The 23,749-nt window shown below is 44.0% G+C and overlaps 1 protein-coding gene across 8 annotated transcripts in view; it reads left to right on the top strand.

Moving 5' to 3' along the window:
* The window catches only part of BRSK2 (BR serine/threonine kinase 2), a 324,417-nt gene that overhangs the window by 202,033 nt on the left and 98,635 nt on the right, over positions 1-23,749 (top strand). For all 8 annotated transcript variants that reach the window (XM_054200490.1, XM_054200495.1, XM_054200493.1 and 5 more), the window contains exon 3: positions 15,625-15,710. In XM_054200490.1, coding sequence (XP_054056465.1) covers positions 15,625-15,710 — 86 coding nt within the window. The remainder of the gene's footprint in view (positions 1-15,624; positions 15,711-23,749) is intronic.

The raw sequence follows: 23,749 nt of genomic DNA, 5'->3' as shown, positions 1-23,749 counted from the left end.
GGAGGTGCTGATTCCCATCCAGAGGCTTGGAGAACATGCACACGAATCGTGGAAAAAGATGAGGAAGAGCCATTACAGTTCAGATCGAGGAAAGGACACAGCTATGCACTACACATTTTCTTTCCCTCTACAAGAAACGTTGTCTTATTTGAAAATATTCAGACCACTTTTAAGGGAGGACTGTTTGCTTTGGTTTTTTCCTCTTTTGCTTATTTCCTGTTTCAGATTTAAAGAACTGCTTCATATTTCTGTGGCTATTTGCTAAGTTATATGGAGGACAGGGAGGTGATTCGAGACAGCCAGCATGGCTTCACCAAGGGCAAGTCCTGCCCAACCAACCTAGTGGCCTTCTATGATGGAGTGACTACATCAGTGGACAAGGGAAGAGCTGTGGATGTTGTCTATCTGAACTTCTGTAATGCCTTTGACATGGTCCCCCGCAATATCCTTCTCTCTAAATTGGAGAGAGATGGATTTGATGGGTGGACTGTTTGGTGGATGAGGAACTGGTTGGATGGTTGCATCCAGAGGTTAGTGGTCAATGGCTCGATGTCCAGATGGAGATCAGTGACAAGCAGTGTCCTTCAGGCGTCTGTGTTGGGACCAGTACTGTTTAATATCTTCATCAATGACTTGTGGGATCGAGAGTACCTTCAGCAAGTTTGACGTGCCTGAGGGATGGGATGCCATTAGGAAGGACCCGGACGAGGTTGAGAAGTGTGCCTGTGTGAACCTCATGAGGTTCAACAAGACAAGTGCAAGGTCCTCCACCTGGGTCAGACCAACCCCCGGTATCAATACTGGCTCGGGGATGAAGGTATTGAGAGCAGCCCTGCCGAGAAGGACTTGTGGGTACGGGTGGAGGAAAAGCTGGACTTGAGCGGGCAGCGTGCGCTCACAGCCCGGAAGGCCAATCATATGCTGGGCTGCATTAAAAGAAGTGTGGCCAGCAGGTTGAGGGAGGTGATTCTGCCCCTCTACTCCGCTCTGGTGAGACCCCACCTGGAGTACTGTGTCCATCTCTGGAGTCCTCAGTACAGGAAAGATACGGACCTGTTGAAGCAGGTCCAGAAGAGGGCCACAAAAATTATTAGAGGGCTGGAGCCCTTCTCCTCTGAGGACAGGCTGAGAGAGTTGGGGCTGTTCAGCCTGGAGAAGAGAAGGCTCTGGGGAGACCTTATAGCAGCCTTTCAATACTTAAAGGGGGGCTACAGGAACAACAAGGACAAACTTTTTAGCAGGGCCTGTTGCAATAGGACAAGGGATAATGGTTTTAAACTAAAAGAGGGTAGACTTAGACTAGATATAAGGAAGAAATTTTTTACACTGATGGTGGTGAAACGCTGGAAGACGTTGCCCAGAGAGGTGGTAGGTGCCCTGGAGACATTCAAGGTCAGGTTGTATGGGGCTCTGAGCAGCCTGCTGTAGTTGAAGATGTCCCTGCTCATTGCAGGGGGGTTGGACTAGATGACCTTTAAAGGACCCTTCCAACCCAGTCTATTCTATGATTCTATGTTTTCCTTAATGAGGGTGTATCAGAGCTGTATGCCTGTACGTATTTTCACTAAGTGAGGCTTCTGCTTATTTGTTTGAAGATAGAACTGACAAACTCAAGCCTTCAGTAGGTCGGCAGCAACCCCCTCTCCTGTGGGCTTTAAGTGACTGATCATTTGCAGATCATGAGTAAGATAAGGGATCAGACAGACACAACAGTGCTTCAGGGATCTTGGCATGCCTGGAGAGTGCTAAATTACACCCTGTGGAGACATCTCAGGTTTCTCAAACAGGTCACTCTTTCCACAGAAGGAATAGGAAGGACAGTGCCTAGCTCCCTGTGTAAATGAAGACATGTCCAAAGGAATCTCATCAAAAAAGTAGCTCTGCAAAAGATGTGTTTAATGGGTCAGAAGGAACAACTATCCCCACTTCCTGGTTGGCCACCAAAAGCATTCATGTGGCCACCAAAAGATTTCAAACTAAATGTGTTACTCTCCTAAACGTGTCACAAGCCTAGAGGTTTGCTAGAAGTTACAAGGTAATTTTTTCCTTACCTTCTTTCATGACTTTGCTGCCTTTGTATTGCTTGCAGGTAGATCCTAGACTATATAGTAGTGGTGCAGACTAAAGCATGCACCTTAAACACTTTGTTGAAATGGAAGTAAAACATTTTCTACAAGTTCATGTTCCCAGCCACCCTGAAGGGAACATGGAAAAGGTCTGGAAAATTGCAAGGAAAATCACTTCTGCCTCCGAAAAAAAAGTAGTATTGAGCAGAAAAGGTTAGCAGCTTAAAAATCTTACCAAGCATATAAGAATGCAAAACCAGAAGAGGAATAGTCAGAAAAAGGCTCTCATGGTCCCTAGGATTTCACAGAATGTGGTTGTTACTGGATGGCTTCTGTGGTTGCATAAGGAATACCCTTCAAAATAAAGGACAGGCTCCCAGTTTGGCTGTGTAACATTACCCTGCTCTAAATACAAGAACATGTGGGTAGCAGAATGATAGCAAAGGACATGACAAAACTGTAGATAACCCTTGTCCACTTGGGATGGAGTAAGACTCTTACTGAGGGAGGGAAAATTGCCTCAATTCTGTTTAATGGTTACATAGATCTCTGCAGAAAAGTGGGCTGGCCTCCTACAATAGCCACGGTTCCTTATCAGCTACTGTCCCAGGCTTTCTCACTGAATGGCACCCAGCAATAATTTTAGGATTCTCAGAAACAAAAGGGACTCATCAATGTTACTGTGTTCCTGTGGCAAACAAAATGGGAGACAGGTTTGGAACAATCTTCCACAGAACTTTCCTGAATATCCTGCAAGGATGCTTTGCAAAAGTCTTTAGTTCACCTTGGCTCCTTGGGCCTGACAAAACATGTCCAGCACAGAGCAACTAAAAAACAGTGCTGCCCCACTGTCCCAAGGTGCCTAGCAACAAAGCACAGAAGGCAAATCCTTTACCTGGAGTGCACGTTTCCTGCTCAGAGGAGGGACTGTGAATAGGAATTATTTGTTGCTGTGCCGGAATAAGCTTAAGGGTAGGAGGCAGTACGCAAATGAAACTTCTGACCCACACACAAATCCATATTACACAGCAGTAGAATGCACTCTAATCCCTGCCATCACACATACGTTAATGTAATGATCAGCTACCCCTAAATATCTTGAGATTTTACACCCAAACTCACTGAGTTCTGTACGGTGCAAGGAGAACAAGTCTGCAGTACCTTCTTCCCAAATACATTTGGTTAAGTCAGGATTCAACATATGAGCCTCACAGCACAGGCACTGTTTCCTCCGATCTGAGGTTACTGCTGGGTTGCCTCAGCATGGCATCCGCTTCAGCAAGATTTTGGTGCGGTTTTTGTCTGTCCTGTGTTTGCGTGGGAGGCAGTATAAGCTTTTCCTGGAGGGAAAGGCTTTCTCCATTGGAAAGAAGGGAGCTAATTATGTCTCCTATAAAGAGATGTAATTGGGGTGGTTTTCTTCTGTAGAGAGAGGATGACATGAACAGCATCCCTTGCCTTTTCATTCCAAAACTCTGTTGTGACCGTATTGCTGAGTCTTGGAAAACTCCCTGATTCACAGGTTGTTTTTTCCACATTCCAAACATCTGGAAACAAGGTTCAGCTGACTGATGAATGTGATCTCTGGCAGAAAATGCTGAAAAGCTGGGGAGGGAGGGGGGTAGATCTAGCCCAGCTGTCCATTTCAAATATTGCTAGTTTCAAATTTAGCCTGCCATCTTCTTAGCAAATTGTTTGGGAGCACTTTTAAATCTGCACATGTAAGTGTTATCATAAGTATTTGGCAAGTGCAACAGATTTTGAATTAGGTTGTGAAAAGAGGATGCCTGTATGTGTGCCGAAGCATCCCAAGGTGTACAGGCCTAGGATGGTATGAATTTAAGTGAACACCAATTTTCAAATTTTCTTCTGTTTTTGGAATGCTTGCTCTGCCACTTTCAGGAATAGCTAGAGTAAGCACGTCCAGCCATGTCCATTCTTTTCAGAGAATTAAGCTAATTTGCTTATCGTTAGAACTTTCCTGTTGCTTCCTCTATGTAATTTTTGAGTCATTAGCACTTTCTTTAGCGATACGTTATCGCCTGACATAAGAGAGTGTTGCATCCTGCCTTTGCTCTTCATCAGAAGCCAAATAGCTTGGAACTCTGTATTAGATGTGTTGCATAGGGCAGACACAAAGGAATGGGAAGAGACTCAAGTAAGCAATGGCACTTAAGATGACTATTCTGAAGATGCTCGATCCACAACAACACCTTCAGAGAGAATGAAAATACCACCTTCCTCAAGTTTAAAATGCCTTCATTTCTTTGCTTTTCCTGGTCTCTGTAATGCTGTGTTGGTGGGTGCATCAGCACTGCAGCATACCACTTGTCATACACCACATAGGTTGCTTCAGGGTGACACAAGTAATTCAAGAGAGAAGTTTTCTGTACTGCAGAAGTGATCGTCACTATGTGGCAAAGATGATCTGGTTTAGGATAGGGAATGCTTTTGGCTATGGTTTAGGATGGTGAAGCTGAAGTATTCACCATTAGGACTCAGGAAGGCTCAGAAATACTGCAGGATCTGGGAAGTAATGTTCGAGGTGTAGATTCATAAATAGCGAGGTGAGCCGCATATCACATGACCCGTCTCTAGGGGCTTAGAACTAAAAGATGGAATGTGCCGTTCACTGCTGGCTGGCTCTGGTCTCATTTAGTAGTAAGAATCCCCTGAACTTTGAGATAAAGCGATAGGCCAATGCTAAGTACTTCTGAAAGTCCGACCAGACTGAATAATATACAGGAAAATATAATTAAGATGTACTGTATTAAGCTCTGGAGAATATTCTGGACCCGTCTTTAAGGACGTGGCCAGAGATGCCTTTAAGGACGTGGCCTCCTTTCTCAGGGGGGTTTGGGCAACGTGGAGAAGGAATGACTTGGCTTATCCTCATCGCCTGTCCTGAGATGCTCGAGAACCTATCTTTACAATGGTGTTTGTAAACCTCCCTTGCCAGGAGGTTTCTTGATCCTGATATTGATGTTGATAGGCTGCAAGATGTCATCAGCAACTCCAGCAATAAGGGACTGGTGTGTGATGGGAAGGATATGAGAAGAGCAGAGATAAAATAACTGAGAAACAAAATGTTCCTTCGTTGCTGTCTTTGATCTCTTAACTCCCAGCTGTGAGAGATCCTGGATGCTGATGGCAGCAATCGACTAATTTTCTGCTGCTTCTGTTGCTTGTACAAAACAGAGGAAGACGTTGTCTTCGCTGAGGGGAGTACAAGTCTTGCTGTAATGTCTTCTGTTGCAGGCTGAACCTGAGGAGAGACAGGGAGTGAGCACAGGCGAGCCTCAAGACTGAGGCAAAATAGGCAATGTTATTTCTTCCTCTCCTCTCTCTTTCTGCCTCTTGCTTTGTACTACAGTTCCTGCCTTATTAGCCATCCTTTTACAGATTAAAACCCAATGCAAAGCTCCCAGCCAGTGTTGCTATCTTTGCTGCATCCCTGACGCCAAAGGAAGAAGTGGCAGGCACCACAGACAAAGCTACTGTGTCAGGGCTAGCGTCATCTTGAAAGCTGGTGTCATTTCTCAGCACTGATGTGTGGTAGTTGAAGGGAGGGGACAATTTTACAACAGCAGTTTAACTGTCCACCAATAGTTTACTCTTGACCTGGGTCTGAGGCTGAGTCGATAAAGCTAATTTTGCTGTGTGAGTCACCAAAGGGCTGAGAGTAACAGGCTTTGAGTCCATCTGCTGTTGGCTAGATCCAAACAGGTACCTCAGAGATGAAGATATTGAGGGGTCACTGCTCATTTCCCATGCTCTTCAGTCCTGTCTTGCAAGATATGAAAAGACATGCTTGTGGTTGAGGTGGGGCTGCGTTAAAAAGTTATAATCCCACATATAGGTGAGTGGGCAGGGATGTTTGGAACTGAAGTTCATGTCTTTCTATAGTATACAACAGTTGTGGTCATGTCATTATAGAGAGACATTGAACAAGTGCATTCCACAGGCAGTCTGTGCTCAGAGAGCTTATTTTATGGACAAAGCAGACTAATTTCAACATCACAAATAAGAATAAGTAATGCTTGGGATCAGTGTCCCTAAAATGGGATGGACGTAGAAGTGCTAATGCAGGAGCTGCGGTTCGTGCTGCAGTGCGATAGAAAGTGTTGCTGACCTGCTGTGGTAGAAGAGCTGGGCTGAAGGGTTGCTCGGCCTCCCTGAGTACGCAGCTGCTGGCTCTACAGTTTGGCAGAAAGTCAGCTGTTGATTCCTCTGCCTGCAGCTGCCAGGCCTCCCCTCAAGGCTCCCTCTTTATTGCAAAGCGAAGTGCAAACGTGAACTTTGTGAGTCTGCGTTGCCCTTGGCCTTTTCACTGTTCCTGGATGAGGTCCATGCTGCTGTTTGTCCCCCTGGGAGGTGCAATTGTGCTTCAACAGCATATTTGGAAAATGGAAACAAAGGAGACAGCTGTGGGTTGCTTCAGTCTCTGCTTCCATCACTATCAGCTGTGAGGGACTATTGGGATGGAGAATCCCTTCTAGATATCAACCGTTTGTATCTCACTGAGTTTATTAACTCAGCTGAAAGGAGATCCTAATATAGAAGTACATATCAATATCCATTTAAAGAGTTCAAGGGGCACCCAAAAGTGAAGGACAGGAGAATACAGTAGAATAACAAAAATCATATTATCTGTTTTCCACTCTTCTAAATGATTGATGTCATTAGGCATGTTGTGGAGCAGGGTAAGGCAGGGATGGAGTCTGGCATTCTGCCTCCAGTCTCCGCAAAGCTCCAGCGATTCTGCCCTCTCCTGGAGCATTTGTTACCCGCCTTGTTTCTTAGGGAACCAGAGATGGCCATTAAGGAAAGAAGTAGAGAAGGAAACAGCAGCAATCCTATTGATTGCTTCTGGAAGAGTATTAGGGAGAAAGTGTAAAGGACATTTGTGTAAGACAATGCCAGAGAGCTAAACAAGGCCAGTGTGACTAATGGAGAAAAAGAGGAAAAGGGGGGAAGGAGGCTAGCCGAGACACATAGGAAATGGTGGAGAGTTTATCCTTTGAAGCTTTTCCAAAACTGTGCTTTTAAATTTTTCTTCCTACTGATGGTGGACTCCCTTAAGGAGCCAGTCCATGGTACTGTCAGCATCGCTTTGCTGTCTCAGTCCCTTTCTTGGATACTCTTGGGAACGCCCCTGCCTTATCGTATCCTCAACCAATGCTCTCAGAAGCTCTGCACTACATTTTTGGCAGAACATTATGCCATTCTGTGCTATACCACCTCCTTTGTGCTTGCCCATATTCCCTTGACGGGATTCAGCATCTCCTGCATCCTCCTTTGGCTCAGACATTCCAGTATTGTGTTTGGTACTGCCCATATTAAATCTATGATGCCTCAAATACTACAAGGAGCTCTGTACTTGCATTGTTTGAAGTTGAACTCTCTGTACCCCTCAATTTTGCAGCTTGTTTCTCCTCTGTGTGTTGTGACTGTTTTTCTGTAGCTAAGCATAGCAGCCCACAAGGCATTAAATGTTCTTGAATATACCTTCTACCTTAAGAAGTGACTTCTTTTGGGGGCAAATGAGTTATGAATTGTGCTCCTTTCCTGCGCTCCTGCACGGGGCCTGTTGGCTTTCTGCTCTTGCATTCTTTAACCTGTACATCCCAGAGACGAGCTAGGCATGTTTGTTGGTCCTTCAGTGGGAAAAAGCTGCAGGTGAGTACTGCCTACTGCATTGCTTGTTGGGGCTAGACTTAAATTTCTAAGTTTGGGGTGAGCACTGCAGGTCTGGCACAGCAGGGAGGGCTGCTCACGCAGGAGGGAGAGGTGCTGCTTTAGAGCAAGAGATATCGGTGTTCTCACAGGCTTGGCTGTAGCAGCTGTTTGGGGATGGTGGGTTTCTCATACACGCTGGGCTGGCTGCACGTGAGTTAGTTGTTTCCCCCAGCAAATAAAAAAAACAGCTGTGCAAACATTCTGCGTCGAGTCAAAGAAAGCACAGTGCGCGTTAACATTAAAAACCAGGATAAGGAGGGAAAAAGACAAGTCAAAGATCAGGTTATTGCTCCTGCAGAGCGGCTGTCCCGTGTCCTGCACTACTCAGTGATGGCAGCCAGGATGTGGCACTCACCGAAGGTGACAGGAGGCACAGGGAGGCTATTTGCCTTCCGGTGTAAAGGGCCAATTCTGCTGACTGCTGGCAGAGACTTGCACGTCAGTCACTCGTTAGCTGTGTACCACCAGGCAGCAGATAATCTCAAGTGCTGAATGAATAAATCCACTCCTTGTCAGCTCCCATCAGTGTCTCTTACATGAAGCCCTGATGCTTCTTAAAGAAGCATACGCTGCAGATAAGTCTAAGTGCCATATTTACTCGGTAGCCTATGGCAGAGCACTGAGAAACACTGCAGGTGTTAACTACCAGATTAAACCATGAAATTCCTGCATAGGATTTTCCATGGTTAGGTAAGCTGTAGGATCCAAACCCTGTCACTTCAAGACAGTGGAACCAATATGCCAGGCCAGGCCAGCCTGCTCCTGTTGTGGAGCTGCGTTTGCACCAGCAGAAAGCATCCATTCAGCTGAGCCGATACCATCAGACTGTATGCCAAATTTTGAAATTTAGCAGAGCTTTAGAGTTGCAGTTTTGAAGGGACTATGGAAAAATACTTGTTTCAATAAAGACAAGTAGAAACTGACATTCTGTTATAATAGTAGTTAGTGGAAAATAAATTTCCCTACTAAAGCTGCATGGTATAGAAGTTTGCGCATGCAAATTTTAACATCAAATATGCATCTCACTTGCTTCTCACACATACCTATTTTCATTTTCATTTATGGGGAAATAGCTTTGAGAAGCATGCATGCAAACAAAAATCGTGCTGGAATGAGCCCATAATAGAGCTTTCAATAAAATGAGGAATTGCTGAGCTTTCCAGTAATTTTGTCTGTTTGTTGTAAGTATTTTGTACAGCATTGTCTAGCTGCCTGATTCTGTGGAGATCTAAGTCTAGTTTCCCCCATCATTTATCCGCTTTTTATAGAATCTTCCTGTAATTACTAGTACTTAGCAGAAAACCTGAGTTCATGTTAAAGCATTTAATTAGTCAAAATTGTGTAATAGAAGATTTCTTCCAGATACCACTTAATGATCATTAGAAGGTCTGATTCAAAGCCCACTTAAGTCAATTGATGCCTTTTGTTGACTTCAATACATTTGAATCTGGCTCGGTATATTCAGAAATGTGAAGCTAATGGCTACAATAGCAGCAGGAAATACTCTCCATAGATGGACAACTTCTGTAGTTCTCTGTTTGCTTCCATAATGGCCTGCTGAAGAAGTTTTGGATAAATGTAATGAAATATCAACTAAATTCAGAGCTGCAGAGGAAGACATTTTAACGTTTAATCATTTAAAACCTGATTTTTTTCCACTTCTACTCTATTTATGCTACCTTTGAAATTAAGGGTGCAACTGATATAATGTGGTATTGCTTAGATTTGGTAATGGCTCAAGTTTGTTTGGAAGAATTATATCCCTACAGCAGTGACCCTACAGGACATACTGGGCCTAGAGCTACTTGTCGTATAAAGCCATTTGTGCTTTAATGCTGTTCTCTTCTGATTTCAAGAGTAGCCTGTTTATTATTATTATTGCTGGGGAGGGTGGCTGACACACCGGAAGGCTGTCCCACCATACAGAGAGACCTGGACAGGTTGGAGATCTGAGCAAAGAGGAACCTTATGAAATTCAATAAGGGCAAGTGTAGGGTGCTGCACCTGGGGAGGAGTAACCCCATGCACCAGTACAGGTTGGGGGCTGACCTGCTGGAGAGCAGCTCAGTGGAAAGAGACCTGGGAGTCCTGGTGGACAACAGGATGACCACGAGCCATCAATGTGCCCTTGTGGCCAAAAAAGCCAAAGGCATCCTGGGGTGCATCAGGAAGAGCGTGGCCAGCAGGTCGAGGGAGGTCATCCTCCAGCTCTACTCTGCCTTGGTGAGGCCGCACCTGGAGTACTGTGTCCAGTTCTGGGCTCCCCAGTTCAAGAGAGACAGGGAACTGCTGGAGAGGGTGCAGCAAAGGGCTACGAAGATGATTAGGGGACTCGAACACCTCTCTTATGAAGAAAGACTGAGGGATTTGGGTCTCTTCAGTCTGGAAAAAAGACAACTGAGGAGGGATCTTATCAACACTTAAAATGCTTAAAGGGTGGGTGTCAGGAGGATGGGGCCAGGCTCTTTTCAGTGGTGCCTGTCAACAGGATAAGAGGTAATGGGCACAAACTTGAGCATAGGAAGTTCCACCTAAACATGAGGAGGAACTTCTTTACTTTGAGGGTGGCAGAGCACTGGAACAGGCTGCCCAGAGAGGTGGTGGAGTCTCCATCTCTGGAGACATTCAAAACCCGCCTGGACGCGTTCCTGTGAAACCTGCTCTGGGTGACCCTGCTCTGTCAGGGGGGTTGGACTAGATGATCTCCAGAGGTCCCTTCCAACCCTATGATTCTATGATTATGTCATTACGGGAAAGATTGAACATGTGACCAAGATGGTCTTCACCAAAGCCAGTCATTTTTCACTGTTTTTAACTCTCAGTCCCACATAACATGGAAGAAAAAGTACAAAATTAATAACATCCCAGGGTCTGTTCCTGGGATATTTCTGTTACAGCAGGAATGCAGACTTTCCAGAGAACTTGAGATTAGTTTCTTCCTCTCCGATACCTTTGGTTTTGCCAATTCAACTCAGTGAAGTATCACAGTCATTTACTTTCCGTGCTCTCATAATGGAAATGGGTATTACTGCACAGCAGGCCAGACATTGGTGAAAGTAACTACTTTGGTACAAGGTTTCCATCCTGAGTTCTAGCCCGAGGAGTTAGATGAGCATCCAAATCTCTGCATCCTTTGAAGTTCATCCTGAGTCCTGAGTCTAAATAATTATGAACTTGGAGAAGTTCATGTCCAGGTTGAGTTTCTAGTAACTGAGGGGCAGCCATGAGTTCTGAAAATTACCTACTTCAACGTTAATTACTTCAGAACAAAGCAGAGTCAACATTAGACAGCTTGATTTTCACATGAAAACCTACCACCCCCACCCCCCCTCCACCATTTTGCTCTGAGTAGGAAAAACAGCACAACACATTTGCAGCCTGCAGGGCTTTATTGCCCCTCGCTACTTCTACACCTCCAGACTTCCTCCTCAGGCCAGCGTTTTGGGCAATATTGAAACCACTTATGTCAATGGGGAAAGAGTGAGCTTTGTGGTGTGCTGCTGGTGAACTTCAAAGCATCCGAGGAGAAATGTCATCTGCTGTCCCCCCGGTTTTTTGGGTGTAGGTGTTCTTTGAGAAATGCTGCTATTAATGACTGTTGCATAGTGCCTGTACAGATTTGGTAGATGAAATACAGCCTGGTAATACAAGACAGCTGTCCACTTTTCAAGTTCTCACAGCACCACCCATGGGTGATGGGTGACCCCACTGTTATTGAGCAAATGAATACAAGAGAAAAGGAAACTTTCTTCCTCACTGAGGCAAACCTTCAGGCTCCCTCGACCTGCCCTCCTTGCCTTCTCAGTGACTTAGCACCCTGTGTGTCTGTGAGTCTGAAGGCATGACAGCAGAGCACTTGTCACCAATGAAGACTGTGGCAACGACTTGGGCTTAAACCAGAAAGATGTGATTTCCTCTGGGGGAGATGGAGGGTGAAGCAGAGGTGTAGGAGAGGGAACCAGAGTTTTGCATTATTCCTCTCAGGGTTGCATTGCCCCCGCGTTGCACTTTGTCATTATCTGAATTGCTGGAGCATCCTGTCAAATCAGCCTCCTGCATAGATTTTTAAAACCTCTAATTGGAACCTGCAAGGTTACAAGTTAGCAATGTGTCTGCATTTGCGCTGCGCAGCCTTTCACAGCTCTTTCCCCCAGCACCAAGGCGCTTGGAGTGCTGCACAGTCAGTAACCTACCCAGGTATGAGGTAACCCAGGCTGTAGTTGGGACCCTGTGATGTGACCCGGCGTTTGTGTGACAGAGAAAGCTTCATTTCTTTTCCTTTCTATTTTAACTATTATGCAAATGTTTCTCCATGTTTCTTGTTTATCACAGACTCTGAGCCTCCCTAGACAGGCTATTCTGAGCTTGGCCTGCTTTCTGATAATTGCATCTGCATTAAAGCAAACACCCCTGCAGGGTTTCTCCATTCTCCTGCCCTTGCCAGCTCTGAGCTGGACAGCACTCCATGGCTTGCAAGCACACGGATCCGCAAAAAAAAAGGCATGCCAAGGGCTGGCAAAGCTCTGGGGAAGAAGGCTATATGTGTGCTATTTCAGGCCTCTTTTATTTTGCCAATGAGTTCAGATATGTCTCTTTTTCTAATGACACAGTGGCTGCTAGGTCTGTCTGAGCCATGGACGAGTAAAATCACTATTGAGATCTACAGTCTCTGTCCAACCCATATCAATTACTGGCTTCTCTGTGGGGATATAAAAAATGAATAGGATCAGAGTCACCCATTAGTAATGACTGCAGTAGTAATTTTGAGAAGGTGGTCCGTTGCATGTTTTTTGTGACCTTTTGTTTTTCTTTGGAAGGGAAAAGAGATAGGACACCGCTGTGAGATTTTTGAGGATGATCTATTTCAGATTGTTGTTTAGAGAGCTGGGAATCTCTAGTTCTTGAAGTAATACAGCCATTAATGTCTTGCTCCTCTACACAGGGCCAAGGCCTGGACTATGAGAAGAACAGTAATGACACTTTTCCTTCATAAAGCCCCTTTTCACTGAAGGATTATACAAAGTCTTACTGAGATGAGTAGATTAGTTTTGTCCTTGGTTTGCAGCTAGAAGAGGTGGCAGACTGTGGAAAGCTGAGTGCTGCCTGCGCTGGAGTGGTGCAGCACAGCACTGAGCTGCATACATTGTAGTGAAATTCTGCCAGGCACATCAAGCCGAGTGCTTTCTCCATACCTGGGGTTGGAATCAAGACCTCCCAAACTCCTTTCAGGATTTAGTTCCCAGGAAGTTAAAAATATGCACAGAACCTGCCACACTTAAAATGATGAAAGACACTTAAAGAAAGACACTTAAAAGGAAGACACTTAAAATGATGAAAGTAAAGTAACTCAGGTTATTTCTCTTTAACTGGTTTCTAGCATAAATCTGTAGGTAGTAAGTAGATACTTGCTTTCTGGTCTGATTTTCTCTTATTGAAAATAGGCCATGCAGTGCCATAACTGAGCCCCCTCCTCCAGTCATGCCTCTTCTCATGCTTTAGGACAGTAACCAAGCAGGACCCTGGCTGGATGCTGCCATGCATCACTCACTTGGTCTGAATATACATTGCCACTGCACCCACCAAGAGATTTTTCAGAGTTGAATGTCCAGTGCAGTTAGACAGCCCATCTGCAGGGAATTTCATCTTTCATGGGCAGGATATCCCCCAGGAGGGAGAACGGGGTTAGATGATCCCTGCCATAGCTAATGTAGTGGTCACATTCCCCATTAAATACCTGGTCTGCTCCATCCAAAGGGAACTTTGTTGGCGTTCCAGTTTCTGAGCAGCTGTGGTACTGATGGTGAACCTCAGTACTATTGGAAGAGTGTTATGGGAGTGGGTGCTTCTTCTGTTTTGTTTTTCCTCATTCTTGAAGCAAATCCAACTTTATCAATTATAGAGCTGAACAAGACAAGCCCTCTGCAAGTATCAGTGCGTGTCTTGTAAGAGAAAAGAGCAATGGGTCTTTTTGAAGAGGAGGCAAAAATGGAATAAACTAGGTCTCCCCCTGTTTTTTTGGTTGAATAGCTGTACAGTTGAAATCTACCCAACTTTGGTTTCCTATTTATATAAGCGGCTTTCATCTAAGTGCTGGTCATGAGTAAGTTAAGCCTACAGAACTGTCACCATCATGTAGTGTGTATCACTGAATTCACAGCGGTTGTGGCAGTGCTGAACTGCGTACATACATGGTTACATGCATGCACACATACCCCTTCTCTTCCTCACTCCTCTGAGGGAGCTATTTCCAAAGATCCCAAGTGTGGAAGTGAATCTCTCCTGACTTTTGACTCTGCAGAGAAGAATAAGTGTCTTTGAAAGACTAACACATGTAGAAACACCCTTTCCTCCATCTTGGTATGCAAGGAAAGCCAAGGGTGATGTGGTGCGAGAGTTGCTTTTGCTGTTTTTGTGTGGTGATACAGAGGAAGAGAGATCTGTGGTGATAACCAACATGCTGGGAAATGCTCCTCCTCTGCACAGTGCTGGAAAACTACCACTTTCTAATTTCCTGCTGAATATCTTACTGGCATTCAGGGAAAGTTGTCTATGTTCAGGCTTAGCAGAGGATGATGCCTCAGGAAATTAAAGGACATCAAGAACTAAATGTATACTGGGGCAAGTTCCTAATTACTTGTCTGATCCCTGCAGAGGAGATGTTAGAATGGTTTTGTAGTTTGTTCATGCTTGCTTTGTTAGCATAGCAGCTCCAGGACAATCAGTTATTTGAAGGACTGGAAAAAAACTTACCTAGTTGTCCTTGTTTGCTTCTTAAGGTCTTTTTCCTGCCTTTGAGGATTCCTGGAAATTTGTCATGCCCGACTATGCAATGCTTAGACTGCGTCTTGTCGCAGAGTTTATTTCAGTAATCTACAGTCTCCACAGTGCTACATTAATTCCCTTCAAGTTAGCCTAGGTCAAATCAGAGCAGTTACAGTGTGGCTTTGAGCAGCACAGAGCAATTTTACTAGCAGCTGAGGAATTGCACTGACTCCATCTCTAATGAATACCCTTAGTAAATTCACGTCAAAAGCACCACGGCAGTCATGATAGGCGTTTTGGGTGAGAACAGGGCTTGCGCTAATTACAGCGACTTAGTCACAACTTGTTAACTCCGTGTTGAAGACATGCTCTTAGAAGTAGCCACGCTCGGACAGATTGGGAATTGAGAGAAAGCACAGTTTTACGCTTAGGGCTCTGAACGCTGCGTCTCCAGTAATCGGGTTTAATTTCTTGTTGTGCCTTGTACTTCTTATGTCAATTCTTATATTTCTTTCCCTTTCTGTGCCTCAGTTCTGCAGCTATAAAATCACATTACTGTCTGTCTTCTGCTCTTTGTCTCCCCTGCATACACTGCAAATTCTTCAGGATGGGGATTTTCTAATATCAATTGAGTATGCGGTATGTAGTGCAGCGTGGCCACGCCTGTGTCTGCGGGAGGGCAGGAAAGCCCTAAGTGACACCTTAGAGTTTCTGTACTTTGAGAATATATCATTGGCTTTGGATTGTGAGGCGGGAACAGCCTTGAATGCTCGTGTAACTCCTACAGCTAATTCCCTTTGGTAGATTTGAGACTTTTTTCTTCAACCTTGAAATTTTGCTGGTTTTCGATTCTGTGGGGCAGGGTGTGCTGAGGCTGGATAAATTGAATTTTTCTTAAATTATATGAGTGCTAAATATGATACATTGTTATAAGTTGCCGTATCCTCTGCATATAAAGCGGAGTGGAAAATGGATAAATGGGAAGAAAATGTGTGACGGTATCTAATGTATTCTGAGATCAAGCTTCTAATCTTCTCTTTCTTTTTGTTTCTTCCAGGTGGAGCGGGAAATAGCCATCCTGAAGTTGATAGAACATCCCCACGTTTTAAAGCTGCATGATGTTTACGAAAATAAAAAATATTTGTAGGTATTACTGGCTTTTGCCAGAGAGGGGGGAAGGGAAGGAGGAAGGAAGGGAGGGAGAGGAGGGTTTTGGAACTTGGTAACATTTCTGAAAGAATGGAGCAGGGTCTGTTTTCACCCTCAGCTGGTGTCCATGTTATATCTTGTACTTGGATGAGGAAGGAACACTCCTTATTTCCTTGGCTTTTCTCATTTTCTTTTCTGTACTTGACTTATCTGCTGTTTCTTTTCCTACTTAAAATGGAGGAGAGAGGACAAGCGAACATTTTTAAATGAAACAGCAAGAGAGGAAGATCTGGAACCATTTTGAATCAAAACTGTAACAGAGTGTTACAGCGGATAATTTGGATACCTCCCTTGCCTAATAGTTTTCATTCGACTCTCACTAACAGTATTTTAAATTTGCTCCATCAATAACAATTTTTGGTTTTAAGGGCTGCTAAAATCTTCTGATGATTCTGTGGTAACAGTTAAGTAGCAAAGCCTTTTTTTTTTTTTTCCAGATCATTGCCAGTGCCAGACAGGGATGTTGTCCACAGACAGAGTCATTTTAGCTTGACAGGACACTAGATATGTTGAATCTGTTGTCAAACAAACAGGCCACATTAATCTTGGCACAACAGGAAAAAAAATCAATGTTCTCCAAATGGAAAAGGGCAACCCAGTAGGGAACTCAGCGTTATTTTCAGCTTTTTAACAGGTTATTGCCAGTAGAAGAGAGTGGTTAAAAAAAATTAAACTATTTTTAAAAACCACCAGCCATTGGTGACCTCTCCATAATGTCACAACACAAGAAGGGAATGACTGTTTACCCAAAGAAAGCGTGTTGAATGGAGGTAACAATCCCTCATGGACCATTCAGCCAGTCTTGTTGCTGGAGCAATGAATTCCTATTTCAAGAAGTAAGGCCTCTGTGCCTAAGGGTTAGCTTACTAGAGCAGGCAGTAATTTCTTTTGGATTCCCCGTCCTCCTCTGGGGCAGAGCCTGCCATCCGTGGTGAAACGCGGTTGCCAGAGTGAGCTCGTGCAGGCACAGGGTGGAGGCTGGCTCAGATGTTCTCTGAGCTGCATGCCAAGCGCTCTAACCTCAGTGACACTAACAGTCGTGGCTCCATTAAGCCCAGTTTGCCCCAGCTGAGGACAGAGGCCCAGATCTAACGCAGTCTGCTCTGTGTGCGAGAGAGGGGTAGCAAAGGGAAATGCGGCTTTACAGCCAGTAAGTTCTCCTTTAATCCTGGAAAGAGAGGCACCATTTGTAAGAGTACATTTGTCTGTATTCTGGTTTAAAGGAGGGGTAGGATAAGTCCCCAGGCTTTCTTTTGCTTAAGAGAGAGGCAATATTCTTCTTTGCGATCCTTGTTTATTTGTATGCTGTGGAGTCTTAGGTATACACACACATAAACACACACACACTTGCACAAACACAGCACACAGCTGATGCGTTCCAGCTAGGTGTAGTATACTTGAGCGGTGGAGACAATGTATGAATACATGAAGAAGAAAGGCCATGGTCATCACTTGGGGTGAGGGGATGGGTTATAGAGGTGCTGAAGCTTTCTTCTTGCTCTGAATGCCTGTGAAGCCAGCAGCTGAGCTCAGCTCCCCTTCCTTATCCCAAAAGACTTGGGGGCCATTTTGCTCCATGTGGAAAATATCTAGTGTCCAAAGCAGTGCGGATTGTCTTACACCACGATTTCAAAAAAAATTACTGTATTCCTTGGCAGGAAAATATCCTCCTGCTGAAAATCGAAAATCACCTTGACAAGGGAAGAATCCCGTATCTTTAAGCTTTATCTGGATAACCTAGCTTCTAAAAAATGCTGGGCTTCAAAGCGTGCTTTGCTGGTGACCGTTTAGCCTTTAACAATCACTGTCTTCTTTGTGCTGTAGCTCTTCTGCCTGTAAGATTGAGCTGTCTGCACGTCCCCACAAAGGCACTGAATCCCTCTGCTGAAAGACACTGATTCTGTGAAAGAGCCAATGGCTGTTAATTATGTTTCATTTTTTATTAGTCACTATTTTAAAGAAAGGGCACAATGCAGAGCCTCTGCCAAGCCGCCGTGTTCAAAATTAGAAATGGCTGCGGCCTTGGATAAATCTAAGACGTGGAAGAGAGTGCCTGTGGAGGGGCAAAGGGTTACAAGTTGTATGGGGGCTGAGAAGTGTGTATGCATCTACTTTCCCAAATAATAAGACACAGTGACCCCTAGTTCTCACCAGCATCAAAAAAGGGATTGCTCTCTGGTTGTGACAGCACCTGTCCATCATGCGTGCCATCTCAGCAGTAACGCTAGTGGCATGGTTTCAGAGGAGCTTGTGAATTATGGGTGATATTTCAGATGCCAGAGACTAATCACGATGCAGCGCTGGGGAGTATTTCCTCGATAAATGTTAATTTCACAAATCATGTTTGACTTTTGGTTTATGATTTAATTTGTGACGAGGGGCTTTGGTTGAGTAGATTCCTAATACGACCATGAATCAAATCCTTTTTCCACAGTTTATTTAACACTGAAAATGAGTTTTAAAAAATAATAATAAAAATCTGTTAGCATATATGTGTTAGCCTAGCAGTCATTTTCTGTTTGTTTTGGTGGATTTTTAACCAAGATGGTTGGAGAGATGGAGATGGCTATGGGCTCTAAGACTTCCAGCTCTTTATCGAGCATTTTGAGTTGTCTTATTTAGTAAGGCAGTGGACTACAGTTCTAGGTGCATGGGGGAAAACACAGCTGCACTGTGACTCTCTGTACGTGTGCTGATATACCACCTCAGATACACGTTTTGCTGGCTAAAATAGCAATATAACTGACAGTTGAATTATTTTGTATTTGTTGTATGATCACACTGATGGCCTTCAAGCAAGACTGGGAGTCCACAGTAATAGGTAATTTAGAAATAGCTATAGACAATCTATGCCTCCCTCTCCCATCATATAATGTTAATAGAAAAAACAGCAAGGAAGGTGGGGATCATCCTCCCATTTTAAAGATCAAGAATGAGTTGAAGTAGCCTGGTATGGGGTAAGCCCAGAGTTCCTTAACAACTTATATTGCTGGTTCATAATAGGGAATGATCAATGAGCTACCAAAATTTGTTTGTGCACCAGTCATTTTGAGAAACCAAGTTCAGACAGTCAGGAGTTATAGGGAAATGTAAATAAACTAAGCGAATGAACAAAGCAGTAACAAAGCTGATAACAAAATTTTGGTGTGTTCTGTAATGCATATTGGAGGGGAAACACTCCTTTGGTCATGTGATTTCTGCATTGCAAATGAACCGTGTGAACCTGGGTGATGGTCCTGTTTTCTCTGTGCTATCTGTAGAAAAGGTCTTTCCTGAATTGGTCCTAGACAGAGTTTGTGTAGTAACCGGAGAGGAAGGTGGAGTTCACACAGTGTTAGCAGCATTACCACTGTGAATGAGCAGGAGGTTCTCATTAACAGACTTGTTGAGGATTAAATAAGAGGAAACATGCAAAGCCCAGTCCTTCACGAGTGAAGTGGTTGGTTCGGATTTTTTCTAGGAAGCAATCTTATGCCTTATTTTTAAATCTCCGATATGTACATTTACTGCATTTTATGCAGTAAATTCAGCTTTCCTTTTGATCTTAGAAAATCAATTGTCCCACTGTTGGAGGAGCTGTTAGCATGGCAACATAAGTGCTGTCATACGGTCCACAGGAGATGGACCTTCCCTTTCCAAAGAGGATAAAGCTGACTGATACAGTTTTGCTGCAGAACTCCCAACAGGGGTGGCATTATCCATTTGATCTCATTTGATTAGCTTAAATTATCAAGCGTTTGGCAGGGAGTGGAAATGAGATAGAGTAAGAACATCCTAGGACCACTCCATGCACTTTTCTTTTAGATGTTTACACTATTATTTCTTGATTCCCTTTCCATCAACGTCTGTATATATATATCTGTAAATTTCTATTTATAGGTGCATACAGATAATTGTATATATATGTATAGTTTGATTTTCAAGTCTTCATGCTTAAGATTTCAGATTTTCAAATTTTGTGGGAGCATGTATTTTAAATCTCTATGTTGTCCAACTTGATCAGCATTTTAAACAAGAATCTGCTTTGAGAAAAGGAGTGGACATCAGAATATTGTTCTCTGAAATATGCCATGCATTCTATCAGCTCTTTTTCTAAGCACAAGTCCCTTTCTCATCATTCAGCAGTACAGTGCCATCACTTGGGCAAGTGCCCAAGCCTCATTGCAATGTACACAACACACCACCTCCTGATTTCAGAGGTGAAGGTGCTTCCCAATGAGCCAGATAACAAAATTAAAATGTCCTCCTGCCTGTGCACAACTCACGTTTCTGGCTTACACAAGATCAGATGACAGCAGGAGTCAGACTTACAACTCTGGTGGTGTCTGCAGAGGCATTCATGCTGCCAGTCCTCTCCTGCAGGGTTTTCCTATAATTCTGTTTATTTTTGTTGAAAACTAATTGTGAGGTGCCAGAGGAAGCAAGAGAGAGAAAAAAGGGTTCTGCGTGTTCTTCTGTTATTGGTAGCCCAGGACTTTGACGTTCGATCCATCTGTGGGGAAGCCTGTCTAAAGGCAGAAGGAGGGTTCAGAAAGTTAGAGCGGCTCCAAGGGCTCAGTGCTAAAAATTAATTTCGTGGTAGGTATGCTTCTTGGTAGTCTGGTCGTGGGTGTGCCAGATGCTGTGGATACAGGAAAAGAAAATAGAAAAGGATTGGAAAACAAAATTATGTCCCACCTGAGACTTGATTAGAATTAAGAGAAATGTTCATAACCGGCTACTTTGACCCCTTTTCTTCTGCTGTTGACTTGTTTTAGTTGTGTCATGAATTCCAAGCGCGTGTAGCCAAGGGAATGCCAGTCTGCTGTAGGAGCAGAGCCAGCGCACGTGAGGTTTTGAGTCAAGGGTGGGCCTGGAGATGAGGAGCTGGCTGGAGGCAAGGGGAAGGGGAGGGGGTGCTGCGCCGAGGACAGGTGTCACCGCTTGCAGGAGGGATGCCAGGCTGGCACAAAGCAGGGCTTGCACAGAGGTGGTGGTGATGATTAATACCACACTCTGTGCAACACAGTTTTAATAAGCTCTACCCAAAAGCCTGACTGTATCTTCTGCTGACTGCCTGACGTGTGCGCTTGCGTACCATCCAGGCCATGCTGCTGGGCTTGGGAGAAAACAGGCCCATAGCGGAGCAATTCTGTGATGTGAGCAAAGGCCAAGGGCAGACGTAGCTCCGGAGCCACAGTATATTTACGTGCCTAATTTCTTTTCCAGGCTTCAGTAGGCAACATTGTGTGTGTCTGGGCCCTAGTTGTTAAAGGAAAGGCCACTTAGCTCTGAAGAATAAAACCCAAAAGTGTATGGTCACTAGCAGAATTGTAGCAGTGAGCTGATGTTTCAGCCCTGCCCACCCTGTGCTGAGGATCCCTCTGGGTCGATATGTTCCATATCGTGTGCCCAAATAGGATGGCTGCTGCAGTGCCTTGGCATGCATGACTACACACCGTGAAGACACTGCTCAAAACACATTTTATCCCCAGTAAATCAAATGTATAGAGTGAACAGCGTAATCTCCGACTATCTCTCTTTTCCCCAAAAGCCCCAACCTGTTCACGTCCAAATGTAATGAGCAATCAAATACAATCTCCATTCAAACAAGCAGACTAGATTTAAAATTGTCTTTTGGAAAAAAAAAAATCTAATGCGTGCACATTTTCTTGGAGGCGAGGAAAAAAAAAAAAAAGAGTTCCTGGCCTGGTGCCAAATTAGGGTTTAAAAATTCATGCCCACCATAAGAATTTATATAACTCCTGAATAATTTATAGGCTGCGCCAATAACAAGGGGCTTAATATCTGATAGAGATTATTTAATCAATAGAAAACAGTGCAGTGAAAAAGCCGTCAAAGAACTACAACGTGTCAGTCTGGGCTGGGCAGTTTTTAACCTCTTCCCTGCTACACATATGTCTCTTCATATGTATTTATGGAAGGACATTTTGCAAGTAGGATCGTGGCATGGAAGAGGAATCGCCAAGGCTTTTTTCTTCCAGAGGCTTTTCTTTGGCAGTCTGCCATTCCAGACAGATCCCTTGCTGATTCACCAGAGCTTTGAAATGTAAGGAGTTTTGTAGCTCTTAGCTGAATTGGTCAAAAGGAGTAGTTAGTTTCTCGTGAATAATCGTGTCAGGGATTGTGGGTTACTGTGAGATGGTTCAGAGTTCATCAAGATTGGTGGCAGTGCCTAGTATATGCCATTTTTGGTGCAGCCATTTCCATTTGTGGTTGATCTGTGGCCAAAGTTCAAGAGCTTTTTACAGATGTGGGCACTAATAAACACAGGGACAGAAAAGAACTGAAGACGTTTCTGTCTTTATAAAGGAGATTCCTACCTGACTTGTGTCCCTGGCCTTGGTAATTGCTTAGACATCTACATCAACTCTGAAGTGTCTTGATCCATGCCATGTTTCCCAGTTTTAGGATTATGCTCATGATTTTCATATAATAATCAACTACTAAGTGATAAAGCAGAGTAACTGAGCTTCTCAGCAGGCGTGGTCATTTCATGAAATGTCTTACCCGTAGGCATCACAAAACAGTAAACTTTTGAGCGCAGAGGAAGCAAGCAGGAACTCTTCTGATTTTTCTTGCCTTTGTGTGTATCTCTTTCTATATAACTGCATCTGGGTTTTGCATCTTCCTGGAGCAGACACCTGAAGTTGTACATCTTAAAAGCCAGCCAGTGCCACATGAACATCCAGTCTAACTTCTGGAATAGTAAAAGTCCTAGAACATCACCCAGTGATGTGTGATGGTTCCCAGTGGTACGTTCAGGCTTATGTAGAAGACCAACTTACTTGCTTAGGTTTAAGTGAGGTTGTGCGTCATATGTGTAAATATCATAGAATAGTTTGGGCTGGAAGGGACCTTTAAAGGTCATCTAGTCCAACCCACCCTGCAGTAAGCATGGATACCTTCCACTACATCAGGCTGCTGAGAGCCCTGTCCAACCTGACCTTGAACGTTTCCAGGGATGGGGCACCTACCACCTCTCTGGGCAACTTCTTCCAGTGTCTCACCACCCTCATTGTAAAAAATTTCTTCTTTATGTCTAGTCTAAATCTACCCTCTTTTAGTTTAAAACCATTAGCCCTTGTCCTATCATTACCCAGAATTATTAACTGGTTCCCTAACAGACAGCTAATTGCATGCCTTGATGAACAAACCTTCTATGCCTTGATGAACAAACCTGACCAAAACTAGAAGCTGTGTGAATTGACTACCATTCCTAGAGCACCAGAGAGTATTTCTTGTTACTCTTAATTTTGCATTTATAATACTTACCTGAAATACTTTGTGTTACAGTATGAGCTTTCATCTAAAGATCTCTATCCATTTAACACTTTTATAATAATAAATACATTTGTATTGCCCCAGAGGACTTAATTTGTGTAGCTGCAAATGTCTCGTAAATTGTCTTCATCTACAAGGCTGAGAAAACAGGAGCTGCATACCCACCCTGGGATGTATAGTGATGGGCCGCTGCAGGCAATCCCATCTGGCAAGAATTTTAGTATTTCACACCATTCTTGCTAATGGCTTAAAGGCAGCTTTTCAGTCTTTACAGATCATAACTGTTGTGTTTGTTTGTTGATTTTTTTTTTTGTTATTTTGCCATAAATATCTGGTAATGCATGGTCCTACTGTTCTCTGTGCCAGTTAGTCTTTCTGTAACAGCGTTTTTCCAGACGTTGCTGTTTCTTTTGTTGCAGTCCTGCTTTGGAGGTAACATATAGCTGCCTTGCCTCAGTGAGATCTCTGTGAGTTATTCCTCAGAGCTCCCTAGGGCTTGGGCAAAGGCACCTTTTTGTAAGTTGTAGCATAATCCACCAGGTGAGAAGGAGAAATCATCAACAAAAGTGTCCATGTTGCTGTTTTAAGTGTTGTCTTCATAGTAGTGTAGCCAAGACAATTTGGTCATGGAGAAGACCTTGCTGTGCTGGCACTGGACAAGAATGGGGCAAAACCAGAGCCTATGCCCT

Source organism: Rissa tridactyla, chromosome 4, assembly GCF_028500815.1.
Source record: "Rissa tridactyla isolate bRisTri1 chromosome 4, bRisTri1.patW.cur.20221130, whole genome shotgun sequence".
NCBI classification, from domain to species: Eukaryota; Metazoa; Chordata; class Aves; order Charadriiformes; family Laridae; genus Rissa; species Rissa tridactyla.
The sequence above is the reverse complement of the archived record's forward strand: the minus strand, read 5'-3'. Positions and strand labels throughout refer to the sequence as shown.